Source organism: Sturnira hondurensis, unplaced genomic scaffold (assembly GCF_014824575.4).
Source record: "Sturnira hondurensis isolate 20B ecotype Veracruz unplaced genomic scaffold, ASM1482457v3 Scaffold0000167, whole genome shotgun sequence".
Classification (NCBI taxonomy): domain Eukaryota; kingdom Metazoa; phylum Chordata; class Mammalia; order Chiroptera; family Phyllostomidae; genus Sturnira; species Sturnira hondurensis.
In genome coordinates, this window is record NW_028072798.1 from 11,098 (window position 1) to 31,659 (window position 20,562).

The following is a 20,562-nucleotide window of genomic DNA, read 5'->3' on the forward strand; positions in this document are numbered from 1 at the left end:
ACAGTGGGTGCTGGTTAGTTGCAGGGTGGGGCGCCCTGGGGATGAGGCAGGGTTTGTGAGCTTAAAGTCTTGTGAGCAGGGTAGGGGCCTGTGGTTGTTTGTTGGTGACAGTGGGTGGAGACCCTGCAGGAGCACCCCCTGTTCTGACCACACTTGGGATGGGGGGAGGGTGGAGAAGGTGGCTGGTTCCTCCTTCTCCAGATATGGACTGTTGGGGGTGGGGAGAGTCAGTGCTGGGGCGGGAGAGGTGTGTTGGGAGTGTTGGGGGTGGGGTTGGTTCTGTGGGGTGCCAGTGGAGCTGGTCCGGTGTTGAGAAGGCATTTCTCTCTTTTCTCTCCCCTGGGCTGGTGTGGGTGGATTGGGAGAGGAAGTGGGTTGGGTGTGTGTGAGTGTATGCGTGAGTGTGAGAGACAGAGAGAGAGAATGCGCGGGTATTGTGGATGGTGTTGGGAAGCACGCGCTTGGAGCCTTGCCAGCGGCCTTCCTCTCGGCTTCCAGCAGCATGGGCGGTGCCGGGCCACAGGACCGTCACCTCTCTCCCGGGCCTTCTGTGGCAAATACCTCCTCGCCCTGGTCGCCTCCCGGGCACCTTGTTTACTAAAACGACCCGCACTCCGTTTTTCCACTCGGAAAAAAAGGCGGGAAGGAGCGAGATGCTGGTGGACTCTGTCTCGCGCTCTGTGCGCAGACGTACACTCCTCTGCCTGACACAGCAGCGTTGCGCCCGCACGCCGTTCTCGATGGAGCGCAAAGGGTCTGAGTTCGGTCTTCTCCTCCTGCTCCTGGTGGTGCTGCCGGCCTGTGCGGGGGCAGCGGTTCCTGTTGGGACTCAGGACGGTGAGTTCGGAATGTCACCTTCAGTGGCATGGTTGAAGGAGGGGGGGGTAGTAGTTGGGCGGGGGCTCGTGGGAGGGCAAATTTCACGGACGGGGATCAAGTGCCCAGGGTAGTTCAAGAACTTTTGGGGGTCGCCTTCTCTCTGGAGAACTTTTCGTTAGACTTGGTACCCTGCGCGGGCTCTTTTCGGGCCTCCGTTCAGGTAAGAAGAGGAGTAGGAAAGCGATTGGTTGGGGGCAGGGGGGCGCGTTCGCCAGGGGAAAAGGGAGGAAGGAAGGAGGGCACACAAGAGGAGCCGCTGAAGCAAAGGCGGAGCATCCCCAGGCCGCTCTCCTGCCCGGTTCCCGACATTCTTTGGGGACCAGGGAGCCCCTGCCCCTGGCTGTGGCGTTTCCTGTGTGTCACCACCCATAGAAAGCGGCATGCCTAGATACTGTGCTCACGCCACTTCCCCAGGAAAACCCTCCTGCATCCCCACTGCCCTCCCCCCTTGAACTTGCCCATGAGCTCTGCTGGCAGGTCCGAAGACCTGCAGCCTCTGCCAAGTCTTCCTTCAGCAGCCACTTCCCCCGTGATGAGTCACTGCTGAGCCTTAAACTCTACCAGATTAGTCTGCAGCTCAGGGTTACTTCCACCTCTTTCCCTACGGAGTCCTGGGCCCCTCCCCCGCTCACCCCGTTTTATTACCCAGTCCTTGGGGGCCCCAAGAACACCAGTGTCCCTAATGCCTTCTAATCAGTTTCTCCACCAAGTATCTCCCTGCCTCCATCCCCCATGACCCACAGCTGAAGCCTCAGCTCCAGACCCACAGATCCTAGAGCAGGAGGGGCAGGGGGCACGTTTTTCCAAAGTGTGGTCCTGAGGCTGGTGGTCAGGAAGGGCCCTTTGGTCCCACACCCACATTTTCTACCCACAGAGGAGGAAGCAGCATATAAAGTCCATAGGTTAGGGCAGGAGGCTGCAAGTGTTTTCTATAAAGGGTAAACAATACATTTTTTGTTTTTACAGACCTCTTGGTAACTGTCTCTGTAGGCTCAGAGCACCTCCATGGTTGTGGGGGAAAGCAGCCAAAACAATATGTAAACTATTAGGGGACCAGATGTGGCCACTCTCCCAGTCTGCTCAGCCCAGAGTCAGGGTGCATAGGGCGTCCCTCGTATGGGAGATCACTCCCCTAAGGAATCCTCCCCCTGGGCGCCTCTACTGTTTGTTGAAGACTCAGGACCCACCTTGTCCTGCCTGTGGCTTCTGATGGAGGGAGTGTGAGAGGGTGTGGGTCCCACTGGTGGGGCCTGTGCTCCCCTTCCTTGTGTGGACTGCTTCCTGGGTGGAAGGGGTGTGGGAGACAGTGCACGAAGCCACAGGTGTGAGCAGAGGGTGGTGCTGGTACATTCTGGTGTCAAGATGGGGGGCACCTGCTGCTCATCTCATTGTTCCCCGTGACCCTGCTCCTTTCTGTGCCAGAGAAGTCGCCTCTATCTCACAAGCACTAGGCTTGCTCTAATGACGCTCATGATGGTAGCTCTGATGTTTCATAGACGAAACTCATCTCTACCAGGTCCTGTTTAAATGGTGTGGATTTCCCTGACATAGAGCACCTGTACCTGTGATCTGTCATCTTGACATTTGCCACCCCCATTACTGCTGACAGCTATTTTGGGGGACACTGTCTCCTACCACCATCCTGACCTTCAGCAAAAGGCATCATTGAGCTTTCTGGGAATTCTGGTGTTCTTCTCATCCATGCTCTCCTCATAGGCTCGATAAAGAAGAACTTTAGGCTTTCCCATGGTGTGTGGTTGATTGGACACTTTCCTGCCTTTTCATATTATACCTCCCCCTGCGATATTCATTTTTCTGAGCCAGCTGACCCCTTCCTCTACTACCTGCCTCAGGAGTTCTGGCCGTTCTGCTCCATGCAGGGCAGCCATGCCTTCTGCCAACCTTGCAAGACCCATCCCAGCAGCAGGTTGGCGCCATCTCCCAGGGCTGTGCTAAATCAGGACCCCCAATTGTGAACTGTCCCTTCTCCAGCATGGGAGGATCTATCCACATCCCCACCCAACCTTCACCCAGTTTTGTCAGAGGCAAACCCTTACGTGCTGTCCATGTCCCCATAGGACACTGAGCTATTTCCTGACAATCGTCTGGCCTCTAGACCTTTCCTTCACAGGCACCTGGCATGGCCCTGGATTGGTTATGGGCTGAGTGATGATGGAATAAGGATGGTGGACAGAGAGGACACATCTGGAGAAGTGTGGTTTCCTGCCAGGCAGAGGCCTCCTGCTCCTCCTCAAGCAAAGGGAGGGGCCCCCGCCTTCACCTGGTGAAGGGAGAGGCCAGGCAGGGTCTGTCCCTGCTCTGCCAGCCCAGCCATCAGGGGGATGGTCCTGCTGTCACAGAGATGCGGGAGGGGGTGTTTTGGGTTCTTTCCTTCTAACCCCAATCCTCACCAGTGTTTTTTCTTCACAGATCCTCACTTTCTTCGCTATGAGATGAATATTACTTCTAACAATCAACCCCGTTGTGTGGGTCAAGGCCAAATGGATAGAGTAAAGTTGCTGTCATTTGACTGTGACAACAATGAGGTCAAATATATGAATAACGTGTTAAAGGGCACAGAAACCTTGGAAGATATGACACAGAAACTGGAAGAGATGGGAGACTTGATGAGAGGGAAACTACCTGACATTACACCGGAGAAAAGAGGTAAGTTAGACCAATCCAGGTGCAGAAGCGAGCAGATTGTGGGGCTAGCTACATTGATTGTATTCATGTGAACAAGAAAAGTATGTGTTGGTCCTTTGCACATAGCCCAGCAGAAAGGGCGGGAGAACAGGGCTGGATCAGAAGAGTTTGGGGGAGGCAGACACCAGGTAGGGACAAAGGATTTGCCAAGACCGGAGGCTGACATCTGTCCTGTGGGGACTGTGGGGCAGATTCTGACATCCTGCAGGCCAGGCTGGAGTGTCAGAGTGATGCCAGTGGAAACTTCAGTGGATCTTTGGAGTTGCGTTTCAGAGGACGGAGGTTCCTGGTCTTTAGGGCAGAGAGTGGAGAGTATAAAGTGGACAATCCCAGAGACGAACCGATGAAAGAGAAGTGGGAGAAAGATGACCACGTGACCAAGTGTGTCAAAGCTTTCCTCAAGGGAGACTGCAAGGAATGGCTTAAATTCTTGGTGCGCAAGAAGAAAGAGCTGGAGACAACAGGTAGCGGGGAAGATGTGGGCGGAGTGGTCGTGCTACTGAGATAAGATTGACATAGTGTTGTGTGAATGTGTACATGTGTGTGACTGAGTATGCACATATATACGAGTGTGTAGATTGTGTGTGCACGTGCAGTGAGGGAGTCATTGCTTGTGTGTGTGTACGTGTCAGAGCGTCTGTGTGTGGGGCTGGGCATGTGTTTGCATGCAGGTGAATGGGTGTGGTGTGTATTTGTGTACTCATGTGAGTGTACGTTTGAAAAAGAGAATCATCCATGGTTAGTTCTTGGAGAATATTGGCCACAGGCATGTCCCACGTCCCTCCTTTCCCCTCTCTCCTGCTTGCATCTCTCCCTCACCGCCTTGGACCACTCACTGTGGGTTTTCTGCTGACCCCAACCGTACTGGCCTTGCTTTCTTTTCAGTCTTGTTCTTGGCACTGTTTTCTCAGCATCACTTTCCTCTTCGTTCACCTGCTCTGTGTCTGCACATCCTTCAGTACCACCTCTGATGTCAGCTTCTATGAGGACTGCTCTGCTGCCTTCCTCATGTGTCACCTTCCCTTCTGTCACAGCAGGAGGGACTGGGTATGTTGTGACCCTGTTTCCCCCATTAGCTGTAGGAGCCCAAGGGGACAGGACCTATCTCCTGTCTTTGTTCCAACCCTGGGACCTAGCACAGTGGCTGCCACACGCACAGGGCTGGAACCTGTCTGCATCGTAGGGTCACCTGGGGCAGCAGGGCTGAGGGGGCGTCTCCTCATACATGGGGTCTGGACAAGGCTGACGCTCTGGTGTTTCCCTTGCAGCTGCGCCAACCACGGCCCCAGCCTCGGCCTCATCGCCCACAGTTTCAGCCACATCAACCACGGCCACAATTACAGTTCCAGCCCCATCCAAGGCCATGGATAAGAAGACTAGCCCATGGAACCCTTTTGTGATTGCTTTCTTTTTCATCGTAATTGTCATCATATGCTGCATCATTTACAGTTACGGACGGCAGAACTGAGTGGGAAGTGAGGGGCAGACAGCCTGCAGTGAGGACCCGGAAGGTGACTTCCACTCTTCCCTCTCCCCCTCACTGAACCTTCACGTCCGGGAAATGAGACCAGGAGCATAAGGCCTAACATTACTTGATAGCAGTCACCTGGACAAGCTCAACCCTGAGAGTTGCTGTCTCCTCACTGTTGGTGCCAGAGGGACAGACAGGGGCCCACCCCAAGGCATAAGTCCTATTGATGCTGCAGGGCTTTAAAGATTCAGTCCTGACCCAGAGTCATTGTTGGAGAGAGTTTGGGCCCAGGATGGGTGGTGTGGGGACAGCAGGCACACAGGGCAGGGCAGTGCTCACATTCAGGCGAGACCAGCATGGTGGCTGCATGGGATGTGTCCGGGGAAGGCGACTCTCCAGGGGGCTAAGAGGAGGGAGCCTGGGTCTAATCCCAGGAAGCCGGTGGAAGGTCTTGCAGACATAACTCTAAAGGCTGGAGTTCAGGACTGTGTTCCCAGAGAAAGGGGCTTCAGGATAGCAGGTAAGGCAGCAGGTGAACAGTAGGGAGTGTGCAGGACCAGGTTAGAGCAGGCCACTTCTTTCTGAGGGGGGACTCCTAGTTGAACCCTGGTGCAATTGCCTGTCAGCTAGTCTCCTCCAGACCCCAAATCTTGAGCCACTGAGGGGCCCTGCCCTGAGCAGAGGTGACTGGGGAGATGGGTGGGGCTGAGCTGCTGGTGGGGTGGGGTGGGATGCAGACAGCTGCCTGGAGCAGGTATGCATGGGGCAGGGCAGGGACAATGGCTCTCGGAGTGATGTGCTGGGACCAGGGTGAGGAGAGCAGGAGGAGGAAGAAGGGTGTTTGTCTGCATCCCTCCCCAGTGAGAGAGCATCAGGATGCAGGCCCCTCTTTTAGGACAGGGCTCCTCATTGGTGTTGTAGAATCAGGACTCCAGTAGAGGGGGCAGAGCAATTCATTGGCCCCTTGAGTCCTTGCCCCTCCTGTCTTTAGCAGGACCTGGGTCTGACTGTCACGTGTGTGTTTTCTGATGGCAGAAGATGCTGCTCCAAAGCTCCCAAGAGTGGGTCTAGTTCCACACGTGTCCCCTCTGGATGGCTGCCTTTCCATCGTTCCCAGGCGCTCACCTTGGACCAGGAGCTGCAGCCCTTATAGCGGATGGGGAAGCCTCCAGAAGGCAGTGATGGCACAGCACACGCAGTATTCATCTCCTCTGCTCTGTGGTGGATATGTCAACCCTGCCCTGTTTTTCAAACTTGGTTCTGTTTTCTCTTGGTGCCCATTGTTGGAATTCTTGCACTGAGTCTCCCAGCTGCTTGAATAAGTAGTATCAATGAAGAGAACATTTTTCACCTCCTTCTGTTGTAGAAAAGAAGATCTGTGCTTTAGGACCTTGTTATTGCTACTGATATTGTGGGTAAAATGCTATATGAGACTTCAGAACCTCAGGGATTCTTTGTGTGTCCTGGTGTAGTCTCACTGTCTTTTAAAAGGAAAAATGATACTTACGACTTTTGCTCTATCCATTTCTCAGTATGTGATGCTGTTTAAATTTTAATGTAAACTAATACTATACAATTACTTAGGAATGTTGTTTCACAGCACACAGAATTTTGGCGGTTGTTTCCCTCAGTGTCAGGGAGTAAATANTAGGGAGTGTGCAGGACCAGGTTAGAGTGGGCCACTTCTTTCTGAGGGGGGACTCCTAGTTGAACCCTGGTGCAATTGCCTGTCAGCTAGTCTCCTCCAGACCCCAAATCTTGAGCCACTGAGGGGCCCTGCCCTGAGCAGAGGTGACTGGGGAGATGGGTGGGGCTGAGCTGCTGGTGCGGTGGGGTGGGATGCAGACAGCTGCCTGGAGGCGGCATGCACGGGGCAGGGCAGGGACAGTGGCTCTCGGAGTGATGTGCTGGGACCAGGGTGAGGAGAGCAGGAGGGGGAAGAAGGGTGTTTGTCTGCATCCCTTCCCAGTGATAGAGGATCAGGATGCAGGCCCCTCTTTTAGGACAGGGCTCCTCATTGGTGTTGTAGAATCAGGACTCCAGTAGAGGGAGCAGAGCAGTTCATTGGCCCCTTGAGTCCTTGCCCCTCCTGTCTTTAGCAGGACTTGGGTCTGACTGTCACGTGTGTGTTTTCTGATGGCAGAAGATGCTGCGCCAAAGCTCCTGAGAGTGGGTCTAGTTCCGCACCTGTCCCCTCTGGATGGCTGCCTTTCCATCGTTCCCAGGCGCTCACCTGTGACCAGGAGCTGCAGCCCTTATAGTGGATGGGGAAGCCTCCAGAAGACAGTGATGGCACAGCACACGCAGTATTCACGTCCTCTGCTCTGTGGTGGATATGTCAACCCTGCCCTGTTTTTCAAACTTGGTTCTGTTTTCTCTTGGTGCCCATTGTTGGAATTCTTGCACTGAGTCTCCCAACTGCTTGAATAAGTAGTATGAATGAAGAGAACATTTTTCACCTCCTTCTGTTGTAGAAAAGAAGATCTGTGCTTTAGGACCTTGTTCTTCCTACTGATATTGTGGGTAAAATGCTATATGAGACTTCAGAACCTCAGGGATTCTTTGTGTGTCCTGGTATAATCTCACTGTCTTTTAAAAGGAAAAATGATACTTATGACTTTTGCTCTATCCATTTCTCAGTATGTGATGCTGTTTAAATTTTAATGTAAACTAATACTATACAATTACTTAGGAATGTTGTTTCACAGCACACAGAATTTTGGCGGTTGTTTCCCTCCGTGTCAGGGAGTAAATAGAGCCCGGGGTTCTGCTACGTTGCTGTGGAAACAGAATTTGCCACCTTAGTCTTGTCGTGATTTCTGGATCCAAGTCTCATATGGATTCTAGGGCATGAGGATGTTCCTGGTATTTCCCAGCACACTCCACTCCAGCAGTGACTTCCTTGGGATTCCTACCCCCACCCCACCCACTCACCTCCTTCAGTGAGAAATCTTTCCCACAGACACATCTATTATTTCTCAAAGTTCTTAAATTTCCTTATGATGAAGTGTCAGAATCCAGAATATAGAAAGAGCTCCTGTAAATAACTTAGAAACTGTCAAACTGTGTACAAAGGTGTAGGAGACAGAATGTGAGGAGTTCAGGGATGGAAAATACACTTTGAAAAGATTGAAGATCTCACAAACAATGGAGATAATACAAATAAAAGGTACAATATATATCCTTACACACCCATGAATTTGTCAAATGTTCTAAAACATACCAGTGCTAGCCACTGGACGAGAATTCCCTTGCATGGTCGGTATGAGGAGGACTCGAATCCACCCTGTGGAGGGCAATTTAGCAGTATGTGTAGTGCAGTGGGTTGTGGGCTCATCCTACATGGCAGTTTGTTAGTTCCGGTCTTACAGACATGGGCCAAAAAGTATGCAGATTTATGGTTGCTTTTTATTACTGTAGCATTGTTTGTTATAGCAAAAGTTGAGCAACAAGTTAAATATCCAGCAAGAGGACTCTCTATTGAACATGTTGGCAAAATGCTTCTATTTTTTCTACTTGGAAGACTAAATAATCTAAACCACTCAAAAATGAAAACAATCACATTGCTGGATGACTATTTTTAAATTGTTCAAGTATATTAATGCTGAGTCTGACTGTCTCACAGGTACAGTGACCATATAGTACAAATCTGTCCACATACTTCCAAAGTACACAACCCAGACAAGGGCCCGATAAAACACTCAAACACCACAACTGTAGCAGGAGAAGGAGATGGGAACATCCACCTCCATCAAACCTGTCCCTGGACGTCACTGGTGAACAGGGGACACTTCTGTGACAGTGATGGGGACTAAGGATGCGATGGCCCTAAGGGATGTACGAGAATCTGTTCTGATGATTATGTTGGGGTGACATAGGGCAGTGCCCCTGGTTTTTAGGAAATACACTTAGAGAATGGAGCAGTGATCGGATGTTTGTGGCTCACTCCCCAATAACTCAGGAAGAGTTTTCTTACCGCTACTGCAATGGTTTTGTAAGGCTTTGCTTATTTCAGAAATTTTGGAAAAACTTTTAAGAATGAGAATTTAGGAAAACTTAATTTTCAGAATTTGACATAAGAAGGAAATGACTTAATAAATGCGGTGAAACGTGAAACCAGTCTTGTCTTCCCTCACTGCACCTCAGAGCCTCCCCCTGGATTCCCACTGACCCTGCTGTGCCCTCCTTTTTTCTTTGCTCTGCTCTCAGTGAGTCATTTCAGACTTCCTGTCCTCTAAGTCACGTACTCTCTCTTCTCCTCCCTGTGCTCTGCTCCATTGCAAATGTGTTCTGTTGCTCGCCCCCGCCCCCCAACCTTGATTGAGTTCTTCAGTTATGGACTCTCTCTGTGGCTCTTTTAAAAATAATTTCTCTTTTCTAAAAACCTCATTTTGACCATATATTCTTTTTAATATTATGTTGAATTGTAGTTGGAGTATTAGGCACCTCCTGAAATGTTTGCTAGTTATGTTCCGATGGGGTATTCTGTTAGACGGTGGTCTTATCGTTTGAGGTTTCCTCTGTTTCTGTGTGGGTACACTTACTTCACTCTTCTTGCTCTTTTTATGGCAGAATTCTTAAGATTCTGTTATCTGTTTTTCACCTCCTACCAGGCTGGCAAACGGGAACTTGTTTCATTTTGCTGAAGGTGGCGCTGTAGCTCAAGTTTGGGGCTTCTCCTTTGTTCCCGGATCAGGGTCTGTTTCTGGAGCGCACTCCGAGTCTGCTGGCGCTCTCTCGCACCGCACAGAGAAACCCACACAAGGAGCCAGCTGCAGAGTGCGTGTTTTGCGTGTATATACGGCTTTAGCACGTGCAGTGTGGCGGGTGCTACAGACCTGGTAGGGAGATCCTCGGGTGTGATACTCCCTGAGCCCGGGGGAGCACAGTCACAGGCAACTACACGCTTCACCGGCCTGTTTCCCATCTCCGCCTTCCCCTCAGTCTTGGAGGTAGAGCGTCAGAACTCCGGGGGATGCTGGAAAGAAAGGGGTTTCCTCCACCCACATCCCTCACCACTGAGGCAGCCGGGGCACTAACTTTATACTACTATCCTCTTCTCCCTGCTACTTCCTGGAGGTCCCTGCCCCCCCAGTTATACCAGCCTGGGGCAGTGTTTTCTTTGGTCGGAGTGGGTAGAGTCGTATTTTTTTCTCCAAAGACATGCGGGAATCTGCCCTAGAGAAGGCTGGACTTAACGTGTATTCTCTCATCTCTGGGTATCTGCACAAGTCAGCCCTCTCTAGTTATTCTCCGCGCCACCCCCCACCCCATCCCTCCCCCGGCCCCGGGCTCCGCGGTCTGAGCAGGCATCTGTTTCCCTGTTATCAGGGCCACAGGGCGCTGAAACTGCTTCTTGGTTTCTTAGCCTAGGGTGCTAGATCCCACAATACCCACAAAAGTGCTTTTGTTCACAGAGAGGTATTAATTCATTGCCAACAAAGACAGATAAAAAGGAAGAATGCCTTGCACCACCATGACATCACTCTCTTTAAAAATGGCTGAGCAGTTTTATCACCAAGTATATTCCTGTCTTAATCAAATGTGATTTGCTGAGCCTCTGCACATCAAGAGACGTGGGGAGGGGAGGGTGGTTGGGTGAGTGGCAGTAGGATGTGCCAATCTCACTGAATGGATTTCTATGGACTTCCAGTAATAGGGCTCTCGATGCTGTTTTTGATTTTAATGAGCAAAATTATTGCTGACCCACATTGTACATATGGCATGAGCAAGACATTAATGGCTGTTGAAAAATAATGGAAAAAGTGTTCAAATTGTGTTCAAAACATGTAACATTTATCATCACAGCCATTTTTTTACTGCACAATCATGTTAAGCCTTCTGCAGTAAGCCCAGCTGAGTCTGATTGAGATGGGCCTTTTATTTTTAATCTTTCTGTTCTTTTCATTTCATTGTGTCTTTTGAAAACAGAGTATGTCACTAGATTATTTTTTAATCCAACCTGAGAACTTCAGTTATTTAATTGGTGAGCTTATTAATTTACATTTATTGTACTACTACTATATTAGTACTTATCTCTCCTATTTTCATTTATTTTGCTAAAAAAATTTCCCTCTTCATACATACACTCCATTTATTGTGAGTTTTCTTCTACTGATTTAAACATTATACATTCTATTTTTTGTCTCATAATGGTTGCTGTGAACATATGACCCATACCAATGTTTATTTATACTTATATTTATTATTGTTTATCCTTAGTAAAATGTATTTAGTATATTTTCATATTCCCTCTGTGTGCCACCTGCCACCAGGTATCCTGATATTGTCCACAATTTCGTTTCTGTGTTATTTATAGGTGTACATTTTCTTTTCTGTGAGCTGAACTCCCCTTTCTGTTTTCCAGGCAACAATAATCTTTGCAAATTCCTTGGTTTCTCACCCTTCTCCCCAAATGCACTTTCAACTTTGACCTTCATGGGACAGACATTCTTTAGGTTTTATGTGCTCACTCCCTTCTCTTTGGCAACATCGTCCGCTTGTTCTCTGTAGCTGTGGCTCTCTTACTATTTTGTTTGTTTATGAAATTCCACATATAAATGAAATCATATGGTATTTTTCTCTATCTGGCTTATTTTATTTAGTATAATATGCTTTAGTTCCATTCATGTTGTCACAAATGGTGAGATTTTGTTCTTCATTTTTTAAAAGATTTTATTTATTTAGAAAGAGGGGAGGGGAGGGAGAAAGAGAGGGAGAGAAACATCAGTGTGTGGTTGCCTCTCACGTGGGCCCCACTGGGGACCTGGCCTGCAACACAGGTATGTGCCCGGACTGGGAATTGAACCAGCAACCCTTTGGTTCACAGCCTACGCTCAATCCACTGAGTTACACCAGCCACGGCAAGAATATTTTTAAACAAAAACATTAATTCAAACAGATATATGCAACCCTATGTTCATTGCTGCATTACTTATAATAGCCAAGATATGGAAGCAACCTAGGTGCCATTGATAGACAATTGTGTAAAGAAGATGTGATTATATATATATTCAACAATAAAAAAAAGCCCTGGCTGGTGTAGCTCAGTGGATTGAGCGCAGGCTGTGAATCAAAGGGTCGCTGGTTCGATCTCCAGTCAGGGCACGTGCCTGGGTTGGGGAGGCGGGGGGGCGCAGGGGGCGCAGGGGGCGCGGGGGAGGGGCAGGTCCCCAGTGGGCACCACATGAGAGGCAACCACACACTGATGTTTCTCTCTCTCTCTTTCTCCCTCCCTTCCCCTCTCTCAAAAAAAAAAAATGTAAAAACAAGAGAGAGAAAAAGTAAAAATATTCTCAATACACTGTGTTCATCAGAATTCTAAAGATTTTCCCCAAATTTCCTGTCCTTTGATTACACAATCAAACACTAATTTAGGTACTGCTGTGAAGGGGCATTGTAGGGATATTGCTAATTAAGGTTACTAATCATTGTCTTTAAAACAAAGAGTATGTGCTTGGTTATCTTAGTGGGTCCAGTGTAGTCACAAACCCTTAAGGGAGAAGCACTTTATCAGACTGAGGGCAAGAAAGACACCGCAGGGAAGTCAGGGGGAGGCCCTGCACTGTAACTGGCTCTGAGATGCAGGAGGCCGCATGCAAAGACAGAAGCCTGAGGCGGGGGGTGGCTAGGAGTTAGGGGGCGCCCTAGGAGTTAGGGGGGGCCCTAAGAGTTAAGGAGAGACCCCAACTGGCAGCCAGCAAGGAAGCAGGGAATGGAGTCCTCAAACCGCAAGGAACTGGATTCTACCAGTAACCCACATGGGTTCATTAGCAGATTCCCCTCAGGGTCTTTGGCTAAGAGCTCAGCTAGTCAATACCTTGATTTTGGCCTTGTGAGACCTGGAGCAGAGAAAGTATCTGAGGCCCTGCAGACTTCTGACGTCCTGAACTGTGAGGTAAGAACTATCTGTTGATTTAAGCAGGTAAATTTGTGATGATATATTATGGCTGCAGCAAAAATTGATGCACACCCCCTGTTATTTATTTGTTTGTTTATTTATTTATTTTCCTATTTAAACGAGAATTTGACTGGATGTAAAGTAGCAGGCCCAAAGCGCTTTCCTTCAAGACTTTGGTCACTTGCAACTTGGATTGCTGTTGACGAGACTGCTGTTAATCTGGGTTCTTCCTTCTGAAGTTTCAGGGCTCATTTGGAGGAGGAGCAAGAAGGCTGTGCTCATTTGTCTTCTTTGTTCAGTTGGTTTTGTACTATATACTAGGTTGCCAGTGTTAGTCTCAGGGAGGTGAAGGAAGGTTTTAAAAACATTATAAACCAGGGATGTCAGACTCATTTTCACTGGGAGCCACACCAGCCTCCCAGTTGCCTTCAAAGGGCCGAATGTAATTTCAACTCCTTAACGGTTAAGGAGTAGTTACATTTGTACAGTCCTAACATTTTTTCAGCCCTTTGAAGGCAACTAGCAGGCTGATGTGGCCTCCGGTGAAAATGAGTTTGGCACCCCTGTAACCAATAGATCATTAGGTGCACTTGCAGGTGTGACAAATTCCCTGTTTTCTTTTGTTCAGCACTATTGGTCTTCTCTCCCTTCACCTTGTATAAAAATCAAGTTTATTGAGCTACCATTTCCAGACAATATTCTCCTCCTTTATGAATCCAAGTAGCTTACAGTCACTTATCTTTGGGAGATATGAAAAACACATAGGCATTCGGCCAAGTCCAAAGGCATGTCCTCTCTTCAGGTTTGCAGAGGGGGAAAAATGATATTTTCACTGATCATGCTTTAGCTTTTAGACAAAGTGAATGCTGGGACTAGAGTTAAGTCCTTTTTGCGTACTATTGTTTTTTTTATTTTACATGTTTCAAAAAATCAGTCCACATAATCCTAGATTTGTTGTGAGTGTAACAGATATTGTAGCAAAATATCCAACCATTTCAGTCATTAGAAACACATTAATTCTTGGCTTTAAAAAACAGTGACGTTGTCGAATAACAGCACTCTTTCAAAAGTGAACTCAGCCGAATTAATCAGACGTTACTAGATATTTTTAGGACTCTAACAGAAGCTTAATGAATCATTTTAAATAGTTTAAAATACATTTTTAAAGTGTACCTACACTGTATGAGTTATGGTAACACTGTACCTTTGAGGAGAAATCACTAATTTTGGATTTAACATACAGAATGGCACCTTAGGAAAGCACGCAAAGTCTGGAGAATTGTACCTTTAAGAGCACGAAGTGGTAATGCAAACACACATTACTAGAGTTACCTCCTGGGATACTTAGACATTTCCTTGCAATGTGAGCATTTTTCTGCCTAGAAACTGCATAATTGACTGTTGAGCGCTAGCTGGCAGACACCACGTGGCATAGCAACAGCAAAGCAAGAAAAACAGGAAATTTCCTGCTAGAAATTAAATGATTTCTTTTAACCCCTCTTTTGAAAAGCATTTTGGCGAAGGTCCCTCCTCTTCCCAACAAACTAATACACAGGGAACAACCGCAATGATGATGAACAACTGTTAAACTCCTGATTTCTGCAATAATGGCTGAAATTGCCAATAAAGGGAATTAATATTTGCCTGAGAAAAAAGTTATATAGACATAAAATGAAAAGCTTTCACTATTAGCAGGCATGTGCTAAATGTTTAATTAATTACATCTGTATTTCACTAATAAGATAATAATTTTCCATTTTTTTCTGATTTTTTGTGTATTACATTTCCTGTTTTTCTTCCATAATATTGAAGGCTGAAAAAAATTGGTCCTGTCAGAGAATGCTCTCCATTTTAATTACTGTCAAAATATGTCTTATGTCTCCATCAAAGTAAACCTTGCCTTGAAGGAGTGTGCTTTTGTTTGATTTTTGCCTGCAGAACATTCTTACTTGATATTATCTGAATTAATAATAATAATTACCCCTCACCTCTCTCTTTTTTTTGTAAGGACCCTCCCTGGTCTCCATTCTGAGCCCAAAAGATTCATCTTTGTGTTGGTGATATTAGGCTCCCTGCTTTCCCTCCTGGATAACAGGAAGCTAGTCACTGTGGCTCCATGGCTGGGTCTAAGTTTACCGAGAGCAATGCTCATTTTCTCACAAAGCCAGGTCTAATCATGTGTGTGGTAGCCACGGGTGGGGAAGAGGATGGATTTGGCCAGAGCACGAGCAGTCAAGGACATGTCCTGGGGAAGGAGGCCAGGGAGGAGGAAAGTGGGAAGAAATCTGAGACAAAATTGTATGAATCTTGAACAGAGGGATTAGGTGGTGTTTAGAACACTGTGGTTGTTCATGTGATGGACACTTGCTCAGGTATTCTTTTTTAAAAATTAAATTTTTAAGGTGACATTGGTTGATAAAATTGTATATGTTTCAAGGGTACCGTTCTAATCAGTATATCGCATTATGTGACTGCCACCCAAAGTCAAATCATCTTGTGTCACCATATCTGACCTCCTTTACCCTCCCCCCAGCCCTTCCCCCTGGTAACCGCTATGTTGTTGTGTCTATGGGTTTTTTTTTGTTTGTCTTGTTTGTTCATGTGTTGCTTTCAGTTTTATATCCCACATGGGAGTGAATGAATGGTTTTTTGACTTTTTTCCATCTGACTTGTTTCACTTAGCATCATATCCTCAGGATCCACCCATGTTGTCACAAAAGGCAATATCTCACCTTTTCTTATGGCTGAGTAGAATCCCATTGTATGTATGTATCACATTGATCCAATCATCTATCGAGGAAGACTCTGGTTGTTTCCACGTCGTGGCTGTCGTGAATAATGCTGTGGTGACACGGGGGTGCAGTGTTTCATCTGATTTATCACTGTCCCCTTGGGCTCTCTCTAGTGCAGGTGAAATCTTTTGCTGATGTTTCTTGAAGACCCTGTATAGGCCTTTTTCTCAGAACTTATGATTTTTAGAAAAAAGAAATATACTTCTATTTCTTCTCTGCTGTGAATCTCCCCTGAGGGCAAGGACCCAGAAAGCTACTAGCTTAGAGAGAAGAGGAAGTGTAAACACATGGGGGAAATCTAGTTTACCTGTACGTTGCTACAATACAGTCCACTCACCTGACACTGGGCAGATTAGATTTTATTCTCTGAAAGTTAACCTGGATAACAACACCTGAGAATCATTCACTGAGGCTCTTCCTGTGGGTTCTAAGTGGTTAAGATTCAAGATGAATTGATCTACATTCAGCTGAGAAAAATGACATTTTAGGTTTAGAGTTTTGGCTCTCTGTCTCCAAAGTGAGAGGGATCTTTAACTCTCTTTCTGGTGAAAGCTCCGCTCAGTTTACACGAGAGGGAAAGGTACTGGGGCCAGACATGAAATGAGAGCAGAAAAGCGGAGTGGCAAACCAAGGGTGGGCATTGTGGCTTTCCAGAGGTTGGCTGAAGGGCAGGGGAGGAAGTGGAGGTTTCGGCAAGGCGTTTTGATGTTACTCCTCTTCAGGGACCAGAGATTAGGCTATAGGCTCTATGCAGGTGAGAAGTTGCACTGAGACACCATGCACAGGAGAGGCAGAGTGAAAAAGTATGTTAGAAAATATCTGCTTGAGGGCACAGGGCAACAATGTACATTTCTCTGCCTTCGCCTGGGTTCTGTGCATAAAAATAAAGTAAGCAACTCTTCCATAGGAATTAATAACTATACCTTGTCCTTGCTTGGCTTTAGGTTTAGAACGTACTCTGCCTGACTGGTCCAGAAGTCTCCAAGCCACAAAATTAACATACAAATGATTCCTGGTTAGTAGAAATCCATGGGTGTCTAGCGGAATCCAAATAGTACCCTTCCAGAAGAACACAACCCTGAGTAGGGGACAGAGATTTCCTACAGTTAAAGCTTTGCCCAAGGAAAGCTCAGAGTTTGAACTTACAGAACACGCCAACACTCAAACTACAATAAGAGGAGTAAGCCAGTCCAACACAGTAGGTTAGGCCCCGAAGAATGACAGGTAGTAGAACTATCAATAGAACTATAACACATGCATACTTAAATCATTGAAGACAGGCAGGAAGGAATAAAAACATTGCAAATAGTGAGGCATTATAAAATAAGATCAGTTATATTTCAAATAGAACCAAACAGAGCTTCTAGCAATGAAAATGTTTCCTTTTTTTCTTTAATGCTTCTTAAAATCAAATACTCAACATACTGGTGAACCAGCATATTAGACATAGCAGGGCAGAACAGCAGTGAACTGGATTAATCTGAAGAAGCCCTTTAAAATTCGGTGGAGAGAATTTCATTCTAAAACTGAGAGAGGTATAAAGATACGGATTGACAATGAGGTGGTCCAACCTGCATCTAACCAGACTTCCAAAAGCAGAGAAGAAAGAAAATGAAGGAGAGAAAGTTGTTAAAGAGCTAATAGCTAAATACTTTCCAGATGATGAAAAGCATTAATCCTCAATTTATGAAAACACAATAAATCCTAAGTAAGAAATACAAAAATAAATCTGCTCCAGAGCATGAGGTAGTGCAATTGCAGAATACCTTTAAGATCTTCAAAGAGGAAAAACTTGACAGAATTATTTTATTTATTTTTTATTTTTTAAAGGTTTTATTGATTTATTTTTAGAGAGAAGGGAAGGGAAGGAGAAAGAGGGGGAGAGAAACATCAATGTGTGGTTGCCTCTCACACGCCCCCTACTGGGGACCTGGCCCACAACCCAGGCCTGTGCCCTGACTGGGAATCGAACTGGTGATCCTTTGGTTCCCAGCCCATACTCAATCCACTGAACTACACCAGCCAGGGCCAGAGGAATTATTTTAAAGCAACGATTGGTAACATACATTCAATGGAAAGATAGTCAATTGACAGCACTTTTGATCAGTTTGGAAGATTCTTGGCCATTATGTCTTCAAACACAACTTCCCTGTTTTCTTTGTCTCCTCATTTTGGGTTCCAATTGAACACAGGGTAAACCACATGTCTGTTATGTCTGTTTCTCTGTTTTCTGGTTTTTTTCTTTCCTTTGGTCTTTCTATACCTCCTTCCAAGTCATTTCTCTTGCACCATCTTCCAGTTGACCAAGCCCCTCCTCAGGTAGCATAATCTGCTGTTAAAGATCTCTATCGGGTTCCCAATGTGGTAATTTAATTTCACAGCTAGAGCTTATTCTGTTTTTCCAATATCCTGTATCACTTTTTTCTTATTTACTTATTTTATCCTTTCCAGTCCCATATTAAAATTTTTCTATCCTTTTTAGGTTCTCACACATAGTAAGCATAATTATTTTAAAATTTCTTTCTGATAATTCTAGAATGGAAGGCCGTGAGATGTAAGATGTTAGTCACCAGTCACAGGAGGTTACTGAGCACTTCACGTACAGCTGTGCTCAATCAGACGTACTGTCGGTATGACACGCACTCTGGATTTTGAAGATTTAGCGTAAAATATCAAATAGCTCATTAAATTTTATATTGATTGCAGGTTGACATAATTTAGGTTAAATAAAAGTTTGAGTGAAAATATACTGAGTTAAGTGGAAAGATTTGAAAACTTCCTTTTACCCATTTCTCTTCACTTTTTCAGTGTGCACACTCGAGAACTCAGAAATACGTCTGTGGCTCACATTGGGTCTTGCATTACAGTTCTGTTAGAGCGCCGATCGGAGCTTCTGTTTCCTGTGTCTGTTGTACGCAGCTGCTGGTCCTCATTCTTGTCTCACCTCCTCAGGTGCTTGGTTATCTTTGTGTGCTGGCCATTGTATTTCTTAAACTGCTGTTGAAAGAATTGGTCTAAGATGATGTTTTTATGAACACCAGAAATGGTGTTCGTTTGCTTGTACCAGGCACTTGGTAGCTGTAAATCCAGAATCCCTTTCATTACACTTCAGGAGTGGAGCTACTGTTGGCTGTGAGGAAGCTCTGGAGCCGGACAGCCGTCAGTTCGAGGACTGGTTTACCTGTAGTTCACCTCTACCCCTGGGACCCAGACCCTCAGCATCTTTACCCAAAGAGCAGGGAGTTTTTCAGGGTCCCTACCTTTGGCGGGCCCTGGACTTCAATACTTGTTAGCTCTGTCCCGTGAAACTACCCGGAGCCTTCCTAAGCCACCCAAAGAGCTATGACTTCTATGAACAAAAATTTCTGATTTCATTACCATCCCACAACCTGCAGGTAGGAGATCATCATATAGAGACAAAGCAGGACTGCTTCCAGGAAGCTACCGCAATCAGCAGCCACAGCTGCTGCTGCTGACCCCTGAACCAAACTGTGCCCATCATGATTGTGCCCATGGGTGCCTGGTGCATGCGCCCTGCTCCCAAGACTTCAAAGCCATGGCCAGAGCCCAGGGTCTCTGCTTAGGCAGCTGCAGAAAAACCAAATGTCTCCACCACTGGGCTTGTCAGCAGGAGAAACAAAAGCCTGGCCTTTGCTCCAATTCTGCCACATTTGATTGGCAGAATCTAAATCTCATCCAGGACTCTGGTTGTCAAGGACTCTGGGAGATGTAGTTTTTAGTTCCCATGTCTCTGTAATGTGGGAAGGTGCAGTAGAAAGAAGATGGAATGGGTGTTAGGCACTCTTTTCTCCATCTACCCCAGGTACATATAGTTAAGACGTTATTTATTATTTTGTGGTACTGCTTAATGAGTTTATATAACAACTTTGCTTATAACAACTCTGTTATAAGGCAAACACCTGTGTATCCATCTAGGTTAAGAAGCAGAATTCTGTTAACCACTGCCCACCCCCCTCCACAAGCTTCCCCAGCACCTCACCCCAACCTAACCTTCTCCGTTCCCCCAAAGTAATTACTTCCTTATGTTTGCACCCAAGTGCAAATATTCTGAGACACTAGAGTTATCCACTAAAAAACAAAGCTGTATGTGTCTTCTAAATCCACTTAAAAACAAATAAGTAGATAAATCCATTTCAATCCACAGGTGCCTCCTTCACTGTTTTTCTCTCTCTTTTTTCCACTATAAAATCTAATGTTATTTATTTAAAGTTTAAAGATATGCAAAAATAGTATTACATCTTGCTTATTGATATATCATATACATGTACCTGCATATCCATGCATCTGAATCACTATATCTACATATCTACATCTATGTATACGGTTCCTCTAAAGGCAGAAGAGCAGAACTGGTTTTAAGTGTGGGTTCTGGAATCAGACTGCCCGGCTCAAAACCTGTTGTTTGTGTGACCTGGAGCACACAAGCTTCCTCCACCTCTGGTTCAAAGCTTATAGTTCTGTCTATAACGTAGGAATAGTGATAGTAGTGACTTCAAAACACTGCTGTGGGGCCCCCATAAGACAGTGGGTGCAGTGCACCCAGCACAGTGAGCCCGGTGAGTGATGGTGCTGAGGGAGTGTTAGCTCTTTTTATTCTCGGGTGGCAGAAGATCGCTGATTATATCACCTGGGAGAGTCACTTAACGTCTCTGGGTCTTGATTTCTTTGCCCTTCAGATGAGGGCATGGTCTTCCCTGCCCTGTAAGCTGAGTTCCTGAGCTAGCAGTCTTCAAGTCCTTAACTGGAGAACGTGAAACACTGGAAGAAGTTATTTACTTAGCATTTTACTAAGC

At 46.4% G+C, this 20,562-nt stretch overlaps 1 protein-coding gene across 1 annotated transcript; it reads left to right on the forward strand.

The window, feature by feature from the left end:
* Window positions 1-566: 566 nt before the first annotated feature.
* On the forward strand, window positions 567-4,990 carry LOC119000939 (UL16-binding protein 3-like; the record flags this gene model as incomplete). The annotated part of the gene is made up of 5 exons (XM_037066090.1): window positions 567-837; window positions 2,704-2,806; window positions 3,170-3,546; window positions 3,777-4,049; window positions 4,854-4,990. Coding segments are annotated over exons 1-5 (1,074 nt in total), but the record flags the coding sequence as incomplete, so codon positions are not given.
* Between the last annotated feature and the right edge of the window lie 15,572 nt (window positions 4,991-20,562).